At 45.3% G+C, this 12,815-nt stretch overlaps 1 protein-coding gene across 1 annotated transcript in view; it reads right to left on the minus strand.

The window, feature by feature from the left end:
* EYA2 (EYA transcriptional coactivator and phosphatase 2) overlaps positions 1 to 7,991 on the minus strand; it is a 145,613-nt gene extending 137,622 nt beyond the window's left edge. Inside the window, exon 1 of the mRNA XM_006773526.2 lies at positions 7,881 to 7,991. Within this exon, the coding sequence (XP_006773589.1) occupies positions 7,881 to 7,986 (106 nt within the window). The 5' untranslated portion in view covers positions 7,987 to 7,991. The remainder of the gene's footprint in view (positions 1 to 7,880) is intronic.
* Between the last annotated feature and the right edge of the window lie 4,824 nt (positions 7,992 to 12,815).

Below are 12,815 nucleotides of genomic sequence, written 5' to 3' on the forward strand. Positions count from 1 at the left end.
GCATAGGACCTGGGACTTGAACCTAAGGGTAATTTGACTGCCAGGTCATTTCCCCTCATCACCAGATGAGTTAAATTATGAGTTAAAAACCACTGGGGTGAGGGTGGGGTCCTAAAGCCCATTTAGAGAGCTACAACTGGAATTAAAGAATAAAAGAGACAATATCAGCGTGGAATACTCATAGTGAGAAGGAAATGTGAAGCTTTTGTTCCAGCTAGAGACATGAGACTGTGTTTTGTGTGTGTATGAGTGTGTGTGTATGTGAGGGTATAGAATGGCAGTATCAAACAGATTTCTTACTATGTGTCGTATTAAAAGAAAAGTTGGAGCAGTCAAACATCTAGGGAAGCCTCTGGCACACAGTAGGTGCTCATTCAATGCTAATTTCCCCACTCGGGGTTTACTGCTCCGGGCAGGGCCTCCCATACCTCCATACCTCCATCCTCATCCTCCCCCAGTGATAGAAAATGAACTGTCTCATTCTGAAGCAGCCACAGTCTCATTATTGGTAAAAGCCTATGATTTGAGTGTGTTAGGTACATAAGTTACTGAATTAAACATTTTTAATATGTTTTCTTTAATAAATATGTACATATTCATAAAAACCTGCATCTATGAAAACATTCCTATGGGCTGGGATCAACGTGGCAGCCAATAAATCTGAAGCGAGAATCTATGCCCCACAACCCTTCTGCCATGATTTGCATGTTCCCCTCACTCGGCTTCCTCTGTTCCTCTGAACTGTGGAGAGATCTGCCTTCTGCCCTCTCCTGCGGTGCAAACCTGTAACCCTCTCCCATCCCCACCCCGGCAACCCCGGGAAAACTGTACAAGCCAGATACAGGCATTCGGGAAGTGTAAAGACCCTGGCAGAGGGTGTGAGGGGGGCAAGCATTCTGGCAATCTAGGGCAGTGGTCACACTGCTCATGGTCACCCCGTCACATACATGGGGCTGTGTGAGCCCCAGGCATCTTTGGGGTGACAACCACATTCAGCAGCAGCAGCTCCTTTGATATTTGTGGGATCTGGTGCCTGGTAGAGGGAGATAGACTTCCTGGTGATCACAACTTCCTGCTCTTAACCTTGTCAGTGTCATTGAACTTGCCATGATGGGCGAGGGGGAGGTCAAGGGAGGAGTCATTGATGGCAACTCCTATCCACGTTGCCAGTGGTGGAAGCAGCCCTGGTGGCTGACTCACCAGAGCCACATCTATTGATCCAGGCTTCACCATGTGTCTCAGAGGGAGTGGCTGACACATCAAATAGGGCAGGCAGCTCTCAAGTGGAGAGGGGCAGAGAGCCTCCTCCATTTACTTCTGAATTTAAAACTCTAAGCCTGCTCTTCCTCCCCAGCTTTCCATGGGTGAAGGGAGAAGGATGAGCTTAACAGATGGGCAGAGCCTCTGGAATGAACTCATTCATTCCTTCATTGCTCACCAGGTGCCAGGCTTATGCTAGGAATGGGGTTCCCGTAGTGAGCAAAAGCAGTCAGTGTCCCGGCCCTCATGAACCCTCCTGTGGCAAACACAAATTACATCAGTAAGTACTTCATTATAATTATAACAAGGTACAAGGAGGAAAGTGGACGGTGTAGAGCAATGCACCTGGAACCTTAATGGCACAGCACTGGCCTGGGGATCTTGCTAAAATGCAGACTCCGGGTCTGCAGGGCAAGGAAGCTCCCAGGTGCTGCCGACGCAGCAGGCCCAGGAGCCACACTCTGAGTAGAAGAGTCTAGACCATGAGCTAGTAAAGAACTGCAAATTACTAAAAGGATCACAATTCTGGGTTAATAAATCTCCGTTCCTGAAGTTACAAACTCAAATGCATATTGGGACCAAGAAGGTAATATAACTGAGCAAAGTCAAGATCCAGATTTAATATGAGGCAACTCAAGCTGGGGTCTGTGCGAGTAAGTGCACACTTATGTGTGACTGTGTGTCTACGTGACTGTGTGAAGGAACTTGCCCACACTGCTCATTCATTCATGCATTCAACAAATGTTTATTCGGCACCTACTGTGGGCTAGATCTGCAAGCCAAATCTCAGCATTTGTTAACTTAATATTCCCTCTGAAGAAAGCATGTGGGCAAGAAGGGGTCAGATCCAAATTCAAATCCTGTTCTGCTTCAATGAAACTGTGTGACTTTATGCCTGTGACCTTCTCTCTCTAAGCCTCGGTTTCTACATCTGCAAAATGGGGCAACATCTCATTCCCGAAGAGCTGCTGCAAAGATTACACAGGCATGTACCTACCAAACGGTAACCGCTCAACGCGCAGCAGCTATTATGAGCTTTCTAGTCTCCTGGGGCCCTTGTTTAAGCCATTTAAATCCAGGAGCCCAATTTGAATGTTCACACTTTTTTTTTTTTACTTCTCACTGGGAGGATTAAGAAGCTAATGATTCTGAAAGCAGCAACCACTATTAAGATGTCTAACTGGCCCCCAGGGGCTGCTTCTAACTGATCTCTGAGAGATGAGACAATTTCTGGTGAGATGCTCTGAAGCAGGTCTTTGCCACAAAAGGTGCATGCCTGTAACCGTATCAGCTCATTTCCCTCATGTGGGTGATGTAAATTGCTCCTGGACCAGGGACAGGGACAGCAGGAGAGAGCACTGTATTAGGAGTCCAGAAGTGAACACCCCAACTTTGACTCGCATTGAGTGTCCATGTGACAGTGAACAAGTCCTTTGTCCATCTCGGGGCTGTTCCTGAGGACTGAAAGGAATGAAGCCAGAGTACCCCAGAGTGTGGAGATTAGAGGGGGCATGCATATACACCTTTTTCTACTTGAATCATCACAGACTTATTTTAATGAGTATTAGAATCATAACAAGTCTATCAGAGTTGTAACTTTTCATTTCTGGAACTGGCCTTTAGTCATCCTTTTACTAGTAAAATGAATTTATTGAAAGGGAGTTGTTTTAAAGAAAAATGAGTTAGCAAGTGACAGTATGAATATGTGGCAGAGAAAGTAGCTTGAGAATGTGTGAAGTTTGTGAGATGCCACCGTAAGTGTAAGTCCTTTACCCATGGAGGGCACTAGGTAATTCATAATACTCAGTGCCCTTTTTCCAAAAGAGGGAATTGGCAATTTCCCTAATACTACACTAATTCTGTTCTGTGCCAGCAGGGGTCATTCTGGGTGCCAACTCACGCAGGAAGCCAGCTGAGATAGAGATGGGAAAGGTGAAGGTGCCCTGCGGCGCCCCAGGTGAGGACCTGGGCAAAGCTCTGGGCAGCTCAATCGGGCTTGGGTGGAATGAATCAAAACCTGCCAGCCCCAGGCTGGAACCGGTGAGACCGAAACTCACAATCAGACCTTGCCAGGCCCAGGGCAGAGGAGGGAGTTGCAGGAAGTCTGAGAGAAGAGGACAGCCCAGCTTGTTCCATAGGGGGGTGGTGTCGCCTTTCCAAGGGAACACCAAAGAGATTATAGCCTCGGCTTTTGCAAAATGTATCTGCATTTTAAAAAAATATATTTTTATAGATTCCAGAAAGATAGGGAGGGGGAGAGGGAGAGGGAGAGAGAGAAACATCAATGATATGAGAGAATCATTGATTGGCTGCCTCCCGCATGCCCGTCACTGGAGATGGAGCCTGCAACCTGGGCATGTTTTCTGACCGGGAATCGAATCGTGATTTCCTGGTCACTGGTCAACACTCAATCACTGAGCCACACTGGCTGCACTGTATCTGGATTTTAAAAGAAAAAAATTTCTCTATTCAACTTTACTTTCTTAGTTCTATAACTTCCCCGCTGCTCTCCTTCCAGAAGATGGAATACGATTCAAATCCAATTTTCCCTTGAATGGTAATGAAGGATAGCTAATATTTCTCCAGTGGTTCCAACAGATCAGGCACTGTGCTAAAGGGCTGCATGGCTCTTATCTCTTTTATTCCCACAACAACCCAATGAGGAAGTTATTATCTGTACTTTACACACCTGGAAAATGAGGTTGGGGAAGTAAAGGAAACTTTAACTAAGGGTTCAAAGCCAGTATCAACCTGAAGTTATCTGTGATTCCTCAAGACTGCTCTGTATTCATCCACCTGCCCATCCCTCCCTTCCTCCCTCCCTCCCTCCCTCCATCCACCCATCCACCATCTTCTACCATCTATCTATGCACCCCCCCCCCGCCCCCAATAAATAATTTTGGGGCATCTACCATGAGCCAGGCACTGAGTTATGTACTCATTTGGAACAGAAATGTAAATACACATATGTGAATTAAAACTTGTCTTTGTCTTGGAGGAATTTAGCATCTAGAACAGTTTCCAACCCTGGGTGCACAATAAACTCATTCGGAGGGCTTTAAAAAAAACCTATTGTCTAGGTTACACTTCTGACCAATTAGACTCTCTGAAGGTGGGATCTGGACATTAGCATTAGAACCAGCACCAGAACCTGGTCCTTAGAGTGTGGTCACTGGACCAGCAGCAGCAGTTTACCTGGGACTGGTTAGAAATGCAAATTCTCAGAGTCCTCGCCCAAAACGTTATAGAATCAGGAAGGCCAGGGGTGGGGCTCTGCGATTGGTGTGCCAACAGAACTTCCAAGGTGATTTGATGCGCAAGAGGACTTGAGAACCACCCAGCTAGCACCTTGCTACTCAGAGTCCGGGTGGACCAGAGCGGAGGCATCACCTGGGAACTTGTTAGAAATGCAGACTCTTAGGCGGGATCAGCATCTGCGGTTTCACAAGGTCCCCAGGTGAGATCCTCTGCACATTAAAGTGGGGGAGACACAGCTACCCTCTGCGGAGTGTTTTCTAAGCGGCCAGCATTCTGCAAAGGCTTTAACACCATGAAAGCCTTTCTAGCCACTGGCCCACACGCAGGCTGCTCTCTCTCACAGGCCAGCTTCACTTTTCATAGAAATGACGCCATCTGAAACCCCTTATTTGTTTAAAAATTCAGTACCTGCCCCTTCACTAGAACATAAGCTCTGGGAGCAGGGACTTGTCTGTCTTGTTCACTATTATATTCCCAGAACTTATTCCAGGGCCTGCAGGCATTTGCGGACAATTTATTGAACAAACTTTCATTATCTAGACAGGTGGCTGAGGCTCAGAGAGGGGTAGACATCTGCCCAGGTTCACACAGTGAGCTGAGGGCAGGGCTGGGATACACAGGTGGCCGGGCTGAGCCCACACCGTGTAGGATGTGATGTGCAGGGACCCCTGGGAGCAGAGTGATGGTCTCCCCGGAAAGTAGGTAGTGGGTAGGATTGGATCCCCACCTGTCCTAGTGCCTCGTAATCAGTAGGTGCATCAAACAATCTGTTGACTACATTATTAGAGAAGTAAAGGAACAAAAGAGAAACTAGCGCCCTAGCTGGTTTGGCGCAGTGGGTAGAGGGTCCTGGGTTTGATTCCAGTCAAGGGCACATGCCCAGGGTTTCGGGCTTGACCCCCAGTAGGGGGTGTGCAGAAGGCAGCCGATTAATGATTCCCTCTCATCATTCCCTCTCATCATTTCTATCTTCCTTTCCCCTCTCCCTTCCTTTCTGAAATCAATAAAAATAAAAGAGAGAGAGAGAGAGAGAGAGAGAGAGAGAGAGAGAGAGAGAGACACTACCAACTCTGTGGAGGGGCTCAGGAGGCAGAGGCGATGCTGGGGAAGGGGGCGCTTGTAATGCAGAATGGAAGGGGCAGGGAGCCCTTGAGGCTGCAGATCCACCTCTCAGTGTCTTCCTGAGAAACAGTGCACCGCGCACAGCCTGCATGGTGACACCCCGGCAGCACTGAGCGTAAGAGCAAAAAATCAAAAACCAATGACCGAGTGAAGAAGTGGGGACTCTGGAGCTGAAGTGCCGGGGTTTGATTCCTGGCCCTGCCACGAACTGTGTGACTTTAAGCTGGCTACTTACCTTTCCATGCCTCGGCGTCCGCAGGGTAAAGCGCGACCCTAGCCTAACAGGAATGTGACATCACGTGAGAAACAGTCAGTGTGTTCCTGACAGGACAGACCTAAGTTCCATTGTGGCTGTCACGTAGCTGCGCCCTCTGACCAAGCTGCATGCTGCCCCCGTGCTGCAGTTTCCTCCCGTGTAAAGGGAGGTTAGGGAGCCTCCACTTCCCAGGGTTGTGGGGATTGACTGCGTTCAGACATTAACATCGGGCACACGGCCAAGTGTTCGCTCCATTGGTGCCGGAGGAGGAGGAGGAGGAGAATTCATCTGGATTTACATTGCTCTGAGCGGTGCCGGGCACAGAGCATGTGCTCACAGAAGTTAAAGGCACAAGGTAGGGACTCACCTCTGGGACAACTGCCCCAGGCTCCCACTGGGGCAGCCAGGCCCAGGGTCTCTAAGGTAGTTAGCATTTCAAGAGAACCTGGAAATCCAGATTTTCATCTGAACTGTCCCAATTTTTAAACCTTTTATTTAAAACATGGCGTCATCCATAAAAAAACAAAACACACACACAAAAAAACAAGGGCATGCCTGAAGGTCAGACTGGGTTGTGAGCTGCCAGTTTGCAACCTGCACCCATGGCTTTGAGCTCACTGTGGTTCTAGGAGTCAGAGGACAATGACAATGGAATCGTAAGTTAAACCATTGTCCCACGCCCCCAAGCTGGGCCAGGCACTTTGTGTAATATTAGGTCATTTAATCTTGCAGTGAGCACCCTGTGAAGTGGGTCATGATTATGCCCCCATTTGACAGAAAACTGAGGCACAGAAAAGCTCAATCATTTGTCCACGACCATTGGGCTGGTTGGCAGCGGAGCTGGGACTGAGCTGGATCTTCCTTACTCTCAGCCTATGCCTTGGCCCAGCTCCGCTGGCTCTGAAATGAAGACGGGCTTAAGGTAAGTTGCGCCTCTCTCTACAGAAAGAAAAGCATGACTGGCTGTGAACGGGGCTCAATGCATCTGCTCAAATTCTGTGCGAGCCCAGGGGCTTTACACACGCTCCTAAGGGCCAGGAAGAACGAGGTGGTGTTCTCCGCCATGAGGGTTGGGCACGAGAGCCCAGCCCCTGTTGGTGGCACCCAGCGAAGGGTTGTTCCAGCGTCACTGCCGGCATGGAAAGGAAATGTCATAATCCTGGTGACATCAATAATGACTCCCAGAAGCCTGGAGTTGCTTAAAAGCAAATTCCTTGTGACGTTATATTACAACTAGAAACGCATCTCATTTTCCATAACAGTTACATAGCATTTGTGCCCCATGAGCTGGCATCAAACCCAGATGGTGAAGGAGAGACAGCCGGGGGTCCCAGAGTACCGGCAGCAAACCCCGAAGCTGGCCCAATAAAGGGTTAAGCCCAATGGTAAACAGAATAGCTTAATGCCTTTTGTTAACTCCAGCTCTGCCAGAAAGGCTGACAGATCCCAAACAAGCAAACAATAGCTGGAATTGTTCTAGTGAAACTCGTCTGGCTGCATCATTTGCCAATAATTTTAAAAACAGCTTAACTCTCCTCTGCTTCCTTGACTTCAACCCGACCTGAAAGCCAAAGGTGGAGGGGTTCTTGTCCCAACACCAACCCCCTTTAGACAAGACGCCTGCTTGGATGCCACGACGGCAGGAGAGCGCGGAGGGACAGAGCGGAGACCAGGCCGGACCTGGAACACGCCCGAAACTGGCTACATCTGGGGAGGTGTCAGCAATTCTTGGAACTGGAGACCAAGACAGGAAGTTCAGAGCACGAACAAGCACACTTTCCCCTCCAATGACTAGACAGAATTGTCAGCAACGTATGCCAAAGTTTTGGTCCAGCGGCAACAATCTAAATGACCGGAGGAGAAACTGTTATAACGACGGTACTTTCGAAAGGATGGGTGTCTAAGTCTGATAGCCCCTTACTATATTCCGCCGGGTGGGCAGGGACCACCCCTGTTCCACCACAGCTCATGCCAGGAGGCCTACCTTCTGTGCCACTCAGAGTCCGGACATCGGCGTCAGCAGTAAGCTTCAGTTTACCCACACAGGTGCTGTTTACAGTAAGACTGGGTGAGAGCACTAGTTCTAGCATTTCCTTGTACCTGAAAGAATTGGGATGACATTGGTTAATAGGATCACATAGGTTTCAGGTGTGGATTTCTATGTTACAAGATCTGTATATTGTACTGTGTGCCAACCACCAAAAATCAAATCATCTTCTCTCAAAAAAAAAGCCGTCTTATAAATTCTACATAATAAAAATTCACTAAACTTTTCATCAAAGGGAAATGAGGCATTGAAATGAAGTACTTGCTCCCCTCGGGAGAAGACGCCCACTTGATTAAAACTTTCCCCTCCTTCCTGCTGTATTTTGCCACTAGAAAAATTATAGTTTGGACTCTTTCAAATGTCATGTGAATGAGCTGGAGTGAGCCAGGGAGACTTCTCGGGAGAGGAAGGGAGAAAGAGGTAGGGCGCGAGTGTTTGAATTTAGATTCCTCAAAGCCAGAGGTGTGGGGAGAAGTCCGAGTTGACTGTAGCTAAGAGGGGAAACGGATATGGTATTCCATGGTGTGACTTGCTCAGATGGAGAAAGGCTCCGAAGGCATCACTGATATTTAAGTCCCTCTAGGCAGCAAAACCCACCGCCCATCACCGTGGTCCCTCCCCAGAAAGAAGACACCTGAATTACTCACGATTTTGATAAAATGTGAACAGAGGCAGGGACAAGTCTCCTGGGTTCTTTGATTGAAAACTTTTCCAACCCTTGCGCTATGTCAGTACTTATGCCTCCCAAATTCCTACCCACTGTGGTTAGGAAATGAGGTTTCCGGTTCATGAGCACAACATTGTACATGGCAGTTAGCAAAGGTCTCAACTACAACCAGCAACGTTTGGCACTGATTCAAGTTGTCCTCAGAGAAAGGCTAAGTTTATTGACTGCACATCCGTATCCAAGGTCAGGATCCGATATCATTGTGTTAATAAACACCACGTACTGACCGAAGCCAAGTGGTTATGAACTCAGATTTCTTCGTAAAAAGGTTGTGGATTCAAATTCCAGTGTCACTACTCCCTAGCCAGAGCAAGTGACCAAACTGCTCTAAGTCAAAAGTGTTCTCACTTGGACTGTGGGGATTATCAAAGTACCTCCTTGACGAGGTCATGGTGAGGTGGAAAGAGATGATACATGTAAAGAAAGGACTTAGCAGTGGCAACCTAAATGCCTATGAATAATTGGGCAGTACGCTCACATGATGGAATACAGTACAGCTGTGCAAAAGGCTGAATGAAGCTCCACAGAGCACAACAGACAGATTGCCAGGCAAAGTACTGAGCAAAGAGGTAGCAGGGTGCCCAAGTTGTGATACTGCTTCTATGAAGTGCAAAATACACAAACTGTATTATATACTGTTTAGGGATACAGACACATGCAATAAAAATATAATAGTATGTATGGGAACAATAAACACCAATTTCAGGACAATGGTTAACTCCGGGAATAGTAGCGGGGGCGGGCGCAATTTGGGAAGTGGTACCCTGGGAGTGTCAACTGTGTGTGTGACATTTTCGTTCAGGGGCTGACATTGACTGAGGCCCATCAAAATATATAGGGTGGGGCAAAAGTAGGTCTGCAGTTGTTTGTATGGAAAATAATACAATAATTAATAAATAACAGTAAAAAAAAAATCCAGCCTGCCATCTGTTTTGTGTGACCCATGAACGAATGATTGCTTTTACATTTTTAAATGGTTGAAAGCAATCAAAAGAAGAATAACATTTCAGGATGTGAAAATTATGTAAAATTCAAATTTCAGTGTCCATAAATAAAGTCTTTTGGAGCATAGCTCCAAATTGTCCATGACCACTTTCATGCTGCAACTTCTGAGTAATTATGGCAGAGACCCACAAATATTTAATATCTGCCAGAAAATATTTATCAGCCCAGTTTTAGTTTGTAAACAGGGTGATGGGCATACTACTGTTATCCTCTGTTACGTGGTTACTGTGCATCTTTGTGTGCCTAAAACACTTAATTAAAAAAAAATGTTTTTATTGATTTTACAGAGAGTGCAATGGAGAGGGAAACAGACACATTCATTGGTTGTCTTCTGTGCACACTCCAACCAGGGATTGAACCAGCGACCTGGGCATGTGCCCTGACTGGGAAATCGACCTGGTGACCTTTTGGTGCATGGACAATGCTCAACCAACTGAGCCACACTGGCCAGGGCTGAAACACTTAATTTTTTGAAAAAAGAAATAAATCAGTTATTCTAGGACGTACACATAGTATGTGTATATTTTATATAAACTTTCTAATCTGATAAAAGAATTCCACACAAATCAGCTTCTACTGCTTATATCTTTATATTAGCTGACGCGCATTTAGTTCCTATATGTTCCCAGGTATGCGTGTACGCTGCGTGCCTGTTTGCTTGTTCCCCGAACACCACAGACACTCCAGGAGAGAGGCCTGGGAGTCTCATTCTTTGAATACTTCAAACACGTTGTATGGAGCTCAGCAAATAGCAGACGTTGGACCTATTGTCTGACTGTAGGTGCCAGAAATTTGCATTTTATCTAAACTCATTCCCTTCATCCTTTTGGACAAAGGTTATTCAAGGTTAAAAAATAAACAATGATGTAAGAAATAGCACTGGTCTCTAAGTATCCAGATGTTATGAGTATGGTATTAGAGGCAGCAAATTGTTAGCTAAATGACCAAATCCAGTTCAAAACAAAATGAATTGTCTCTCTGCATCCTCAGGGTTTAAAAGTCATTGCCAATATTTTAAAGTAAAGCAATTTCATACAGAAACCTAGATTTTCAGCTTCTCTTGAAAATGGAAGAATAGTGCCACATTTCTGCATGACAATAATTAGCTGGAGTTGAGTAGTGGCAGACCAACTTAGTGAAGGCCTATGGGCTCCAGTTTGCCACAGTCCCCACCCCTTCCTAGTGTCTTACAGTTGACCCTCCTTTTCCATTTTTATTTCTTCCTGGTCTCTATAGGCCTTTGCATTTGAAAGCCATCAGGAAAGCCTGACAAGGAAAGAAATAGCAAAGTGACTTCTGGCCTCGGTCACATAGCTTATTTATTTTACTGAGTGTTGCTGTCATCCTCAAGAGCTCTTAGCACATCCAAACAGCATTTGTTGACATTACAGCAGAGCAGGCATGTGTTTGTGAGTTTTAACTCTGGGACAGAGTATTGCTGCTAAAGCTTTTGGTGTCTTCACCTCTTGCTTAATATCCTTGCAGGCCAAGCAACATGGAAATCATCCGTATTTTCCCAACAGCACTTGACACAGAATCTTATTCATTCTCTCATCTGATTGACACCTGTGGGGATAGGAAGAAGGAAGGCATGGAGGAGGAGAGGGACTGGGAAGAAGGGAGGGAGGAAATCTAGAATTGAGTGATTAGCTTCTTTCAACAAGATTTTTAAGAATTCCTGTTTATCCTCATGTTTCCAATTTTCCCTAGAAAATGACTCTAATGTATTAAATGTGTCTTCTTAAACGATGTCATGTTGTTTTATGTGTGACGGACATGTTTTAATTTACATGAATAGTGTTGTATATGAGATCTCATTTTGTTGATGAGACTTCACCCCCAGTCTGCACTATGATTTTAAAAAGGATACATATTGCTGGATGATTCTCTAGCTTGTGGCCAGAAGTCCATACTGTGCACCTGCTCTATTTATTTATGCATTGCCCTAATGATGAACACGTAGGAAGCCGCCATCTCTCAGCCATCATAAACAATGCCGCAATGAACATCTTCATTTGAATATAATATATATTTTAAAAAAATAAAACATAATAAAATCATAAAACATATTTATGTATACACACATATATTCGTAAAATGGATATATCAAACTACCGGGAGGGTAAGAGATCAACCAAAGGCCTTGTATCCATGCATATGAGCACCAATGGACACAGACAATAGGGGGGTGGGGCATGTGCTGGGAGGTGGGAGCAGGCAGGGAGAGGTCAATGGGGGAAAAAGGAGACACATGTAAAACTTTCAACAATAAAGAATTTTTAAAAAAAGAATTTAAAAAATTCTTTTACTAGTGAGTATGAGCATATATTCAACCTAATTATGGGCATTTTGTTTTTAACTGGATTTGGTCATTTAGCTAACAATTTGCTGCCTCTATATATATAGGATTTCTGTGTCATTGGGTATATATGAACTCAACTTTGCCCAGTACTAGCAGACTGCTCTTCATAATTCCTGTACTAATCTAGATTCTCACCAGAAGTGCATAAGCATTCTAGTTTCATAAATTCTTTTTTTTAAATTCTTTTAAAAAAATTCTTTATTGTTGAAAGTTTTACATGTGTCTCCTTTTCCCCCCATTGACCTCTCCCTGCCTGCTCTGTCTCCCAGCACATGCCCCATCCCCCTATTGTCTGTGTCCATTGGTGCTCATATGCATGGATACAAGTCCTTTGGTTGATCGCTTACCCTCCCGGTAGTTTGATAAATTCTTGCTAACACGTGGCATTACCCACCTTTCTAAGTTTTGCCAAGCTGAGGGGGTGAAAAGTGGTATCTTAGTTGTTGTAAGTTGCATTTCTGTGATTACTAGTGAGTATGAGCATATATTCAACCTAATTACGGGGCATATGAGTTTTGGAGAACTGTCTATTTACTAGTATATCTTTTATCCTTACCCATTTTTCTACTGGATTTTTCGTTTGTTTTCTTGTTGGGTTGTTGGAGTGCCTTGTAGAATCTAGATATGGGTTCATTGTTGGTTTTAGATGCTATAAGTTTGCTTTCTTAATCTCTCATTTTCTGTTTTCTTTATTTATGGTGTCGTATAGAATTAAAAATGTCATATATTTGCCCAATAAGTTCTCCCCCCCACACCCCCCCAACTAAATGTAAAAATT

Source organism: Myotis davidii, unplaced genomic scaffold (assembly GCF_000327345.1).
Source record: "Myotis davidii unplaced genomic scaffold, ASM32734v1 scaffold827, whole genome shotgun sequence".
NCBI lineage: Eukaryota > Metazoa > Chordata > Mammalia > Chiroptera > Vespertilionidae > Myotis > Myotis davidii.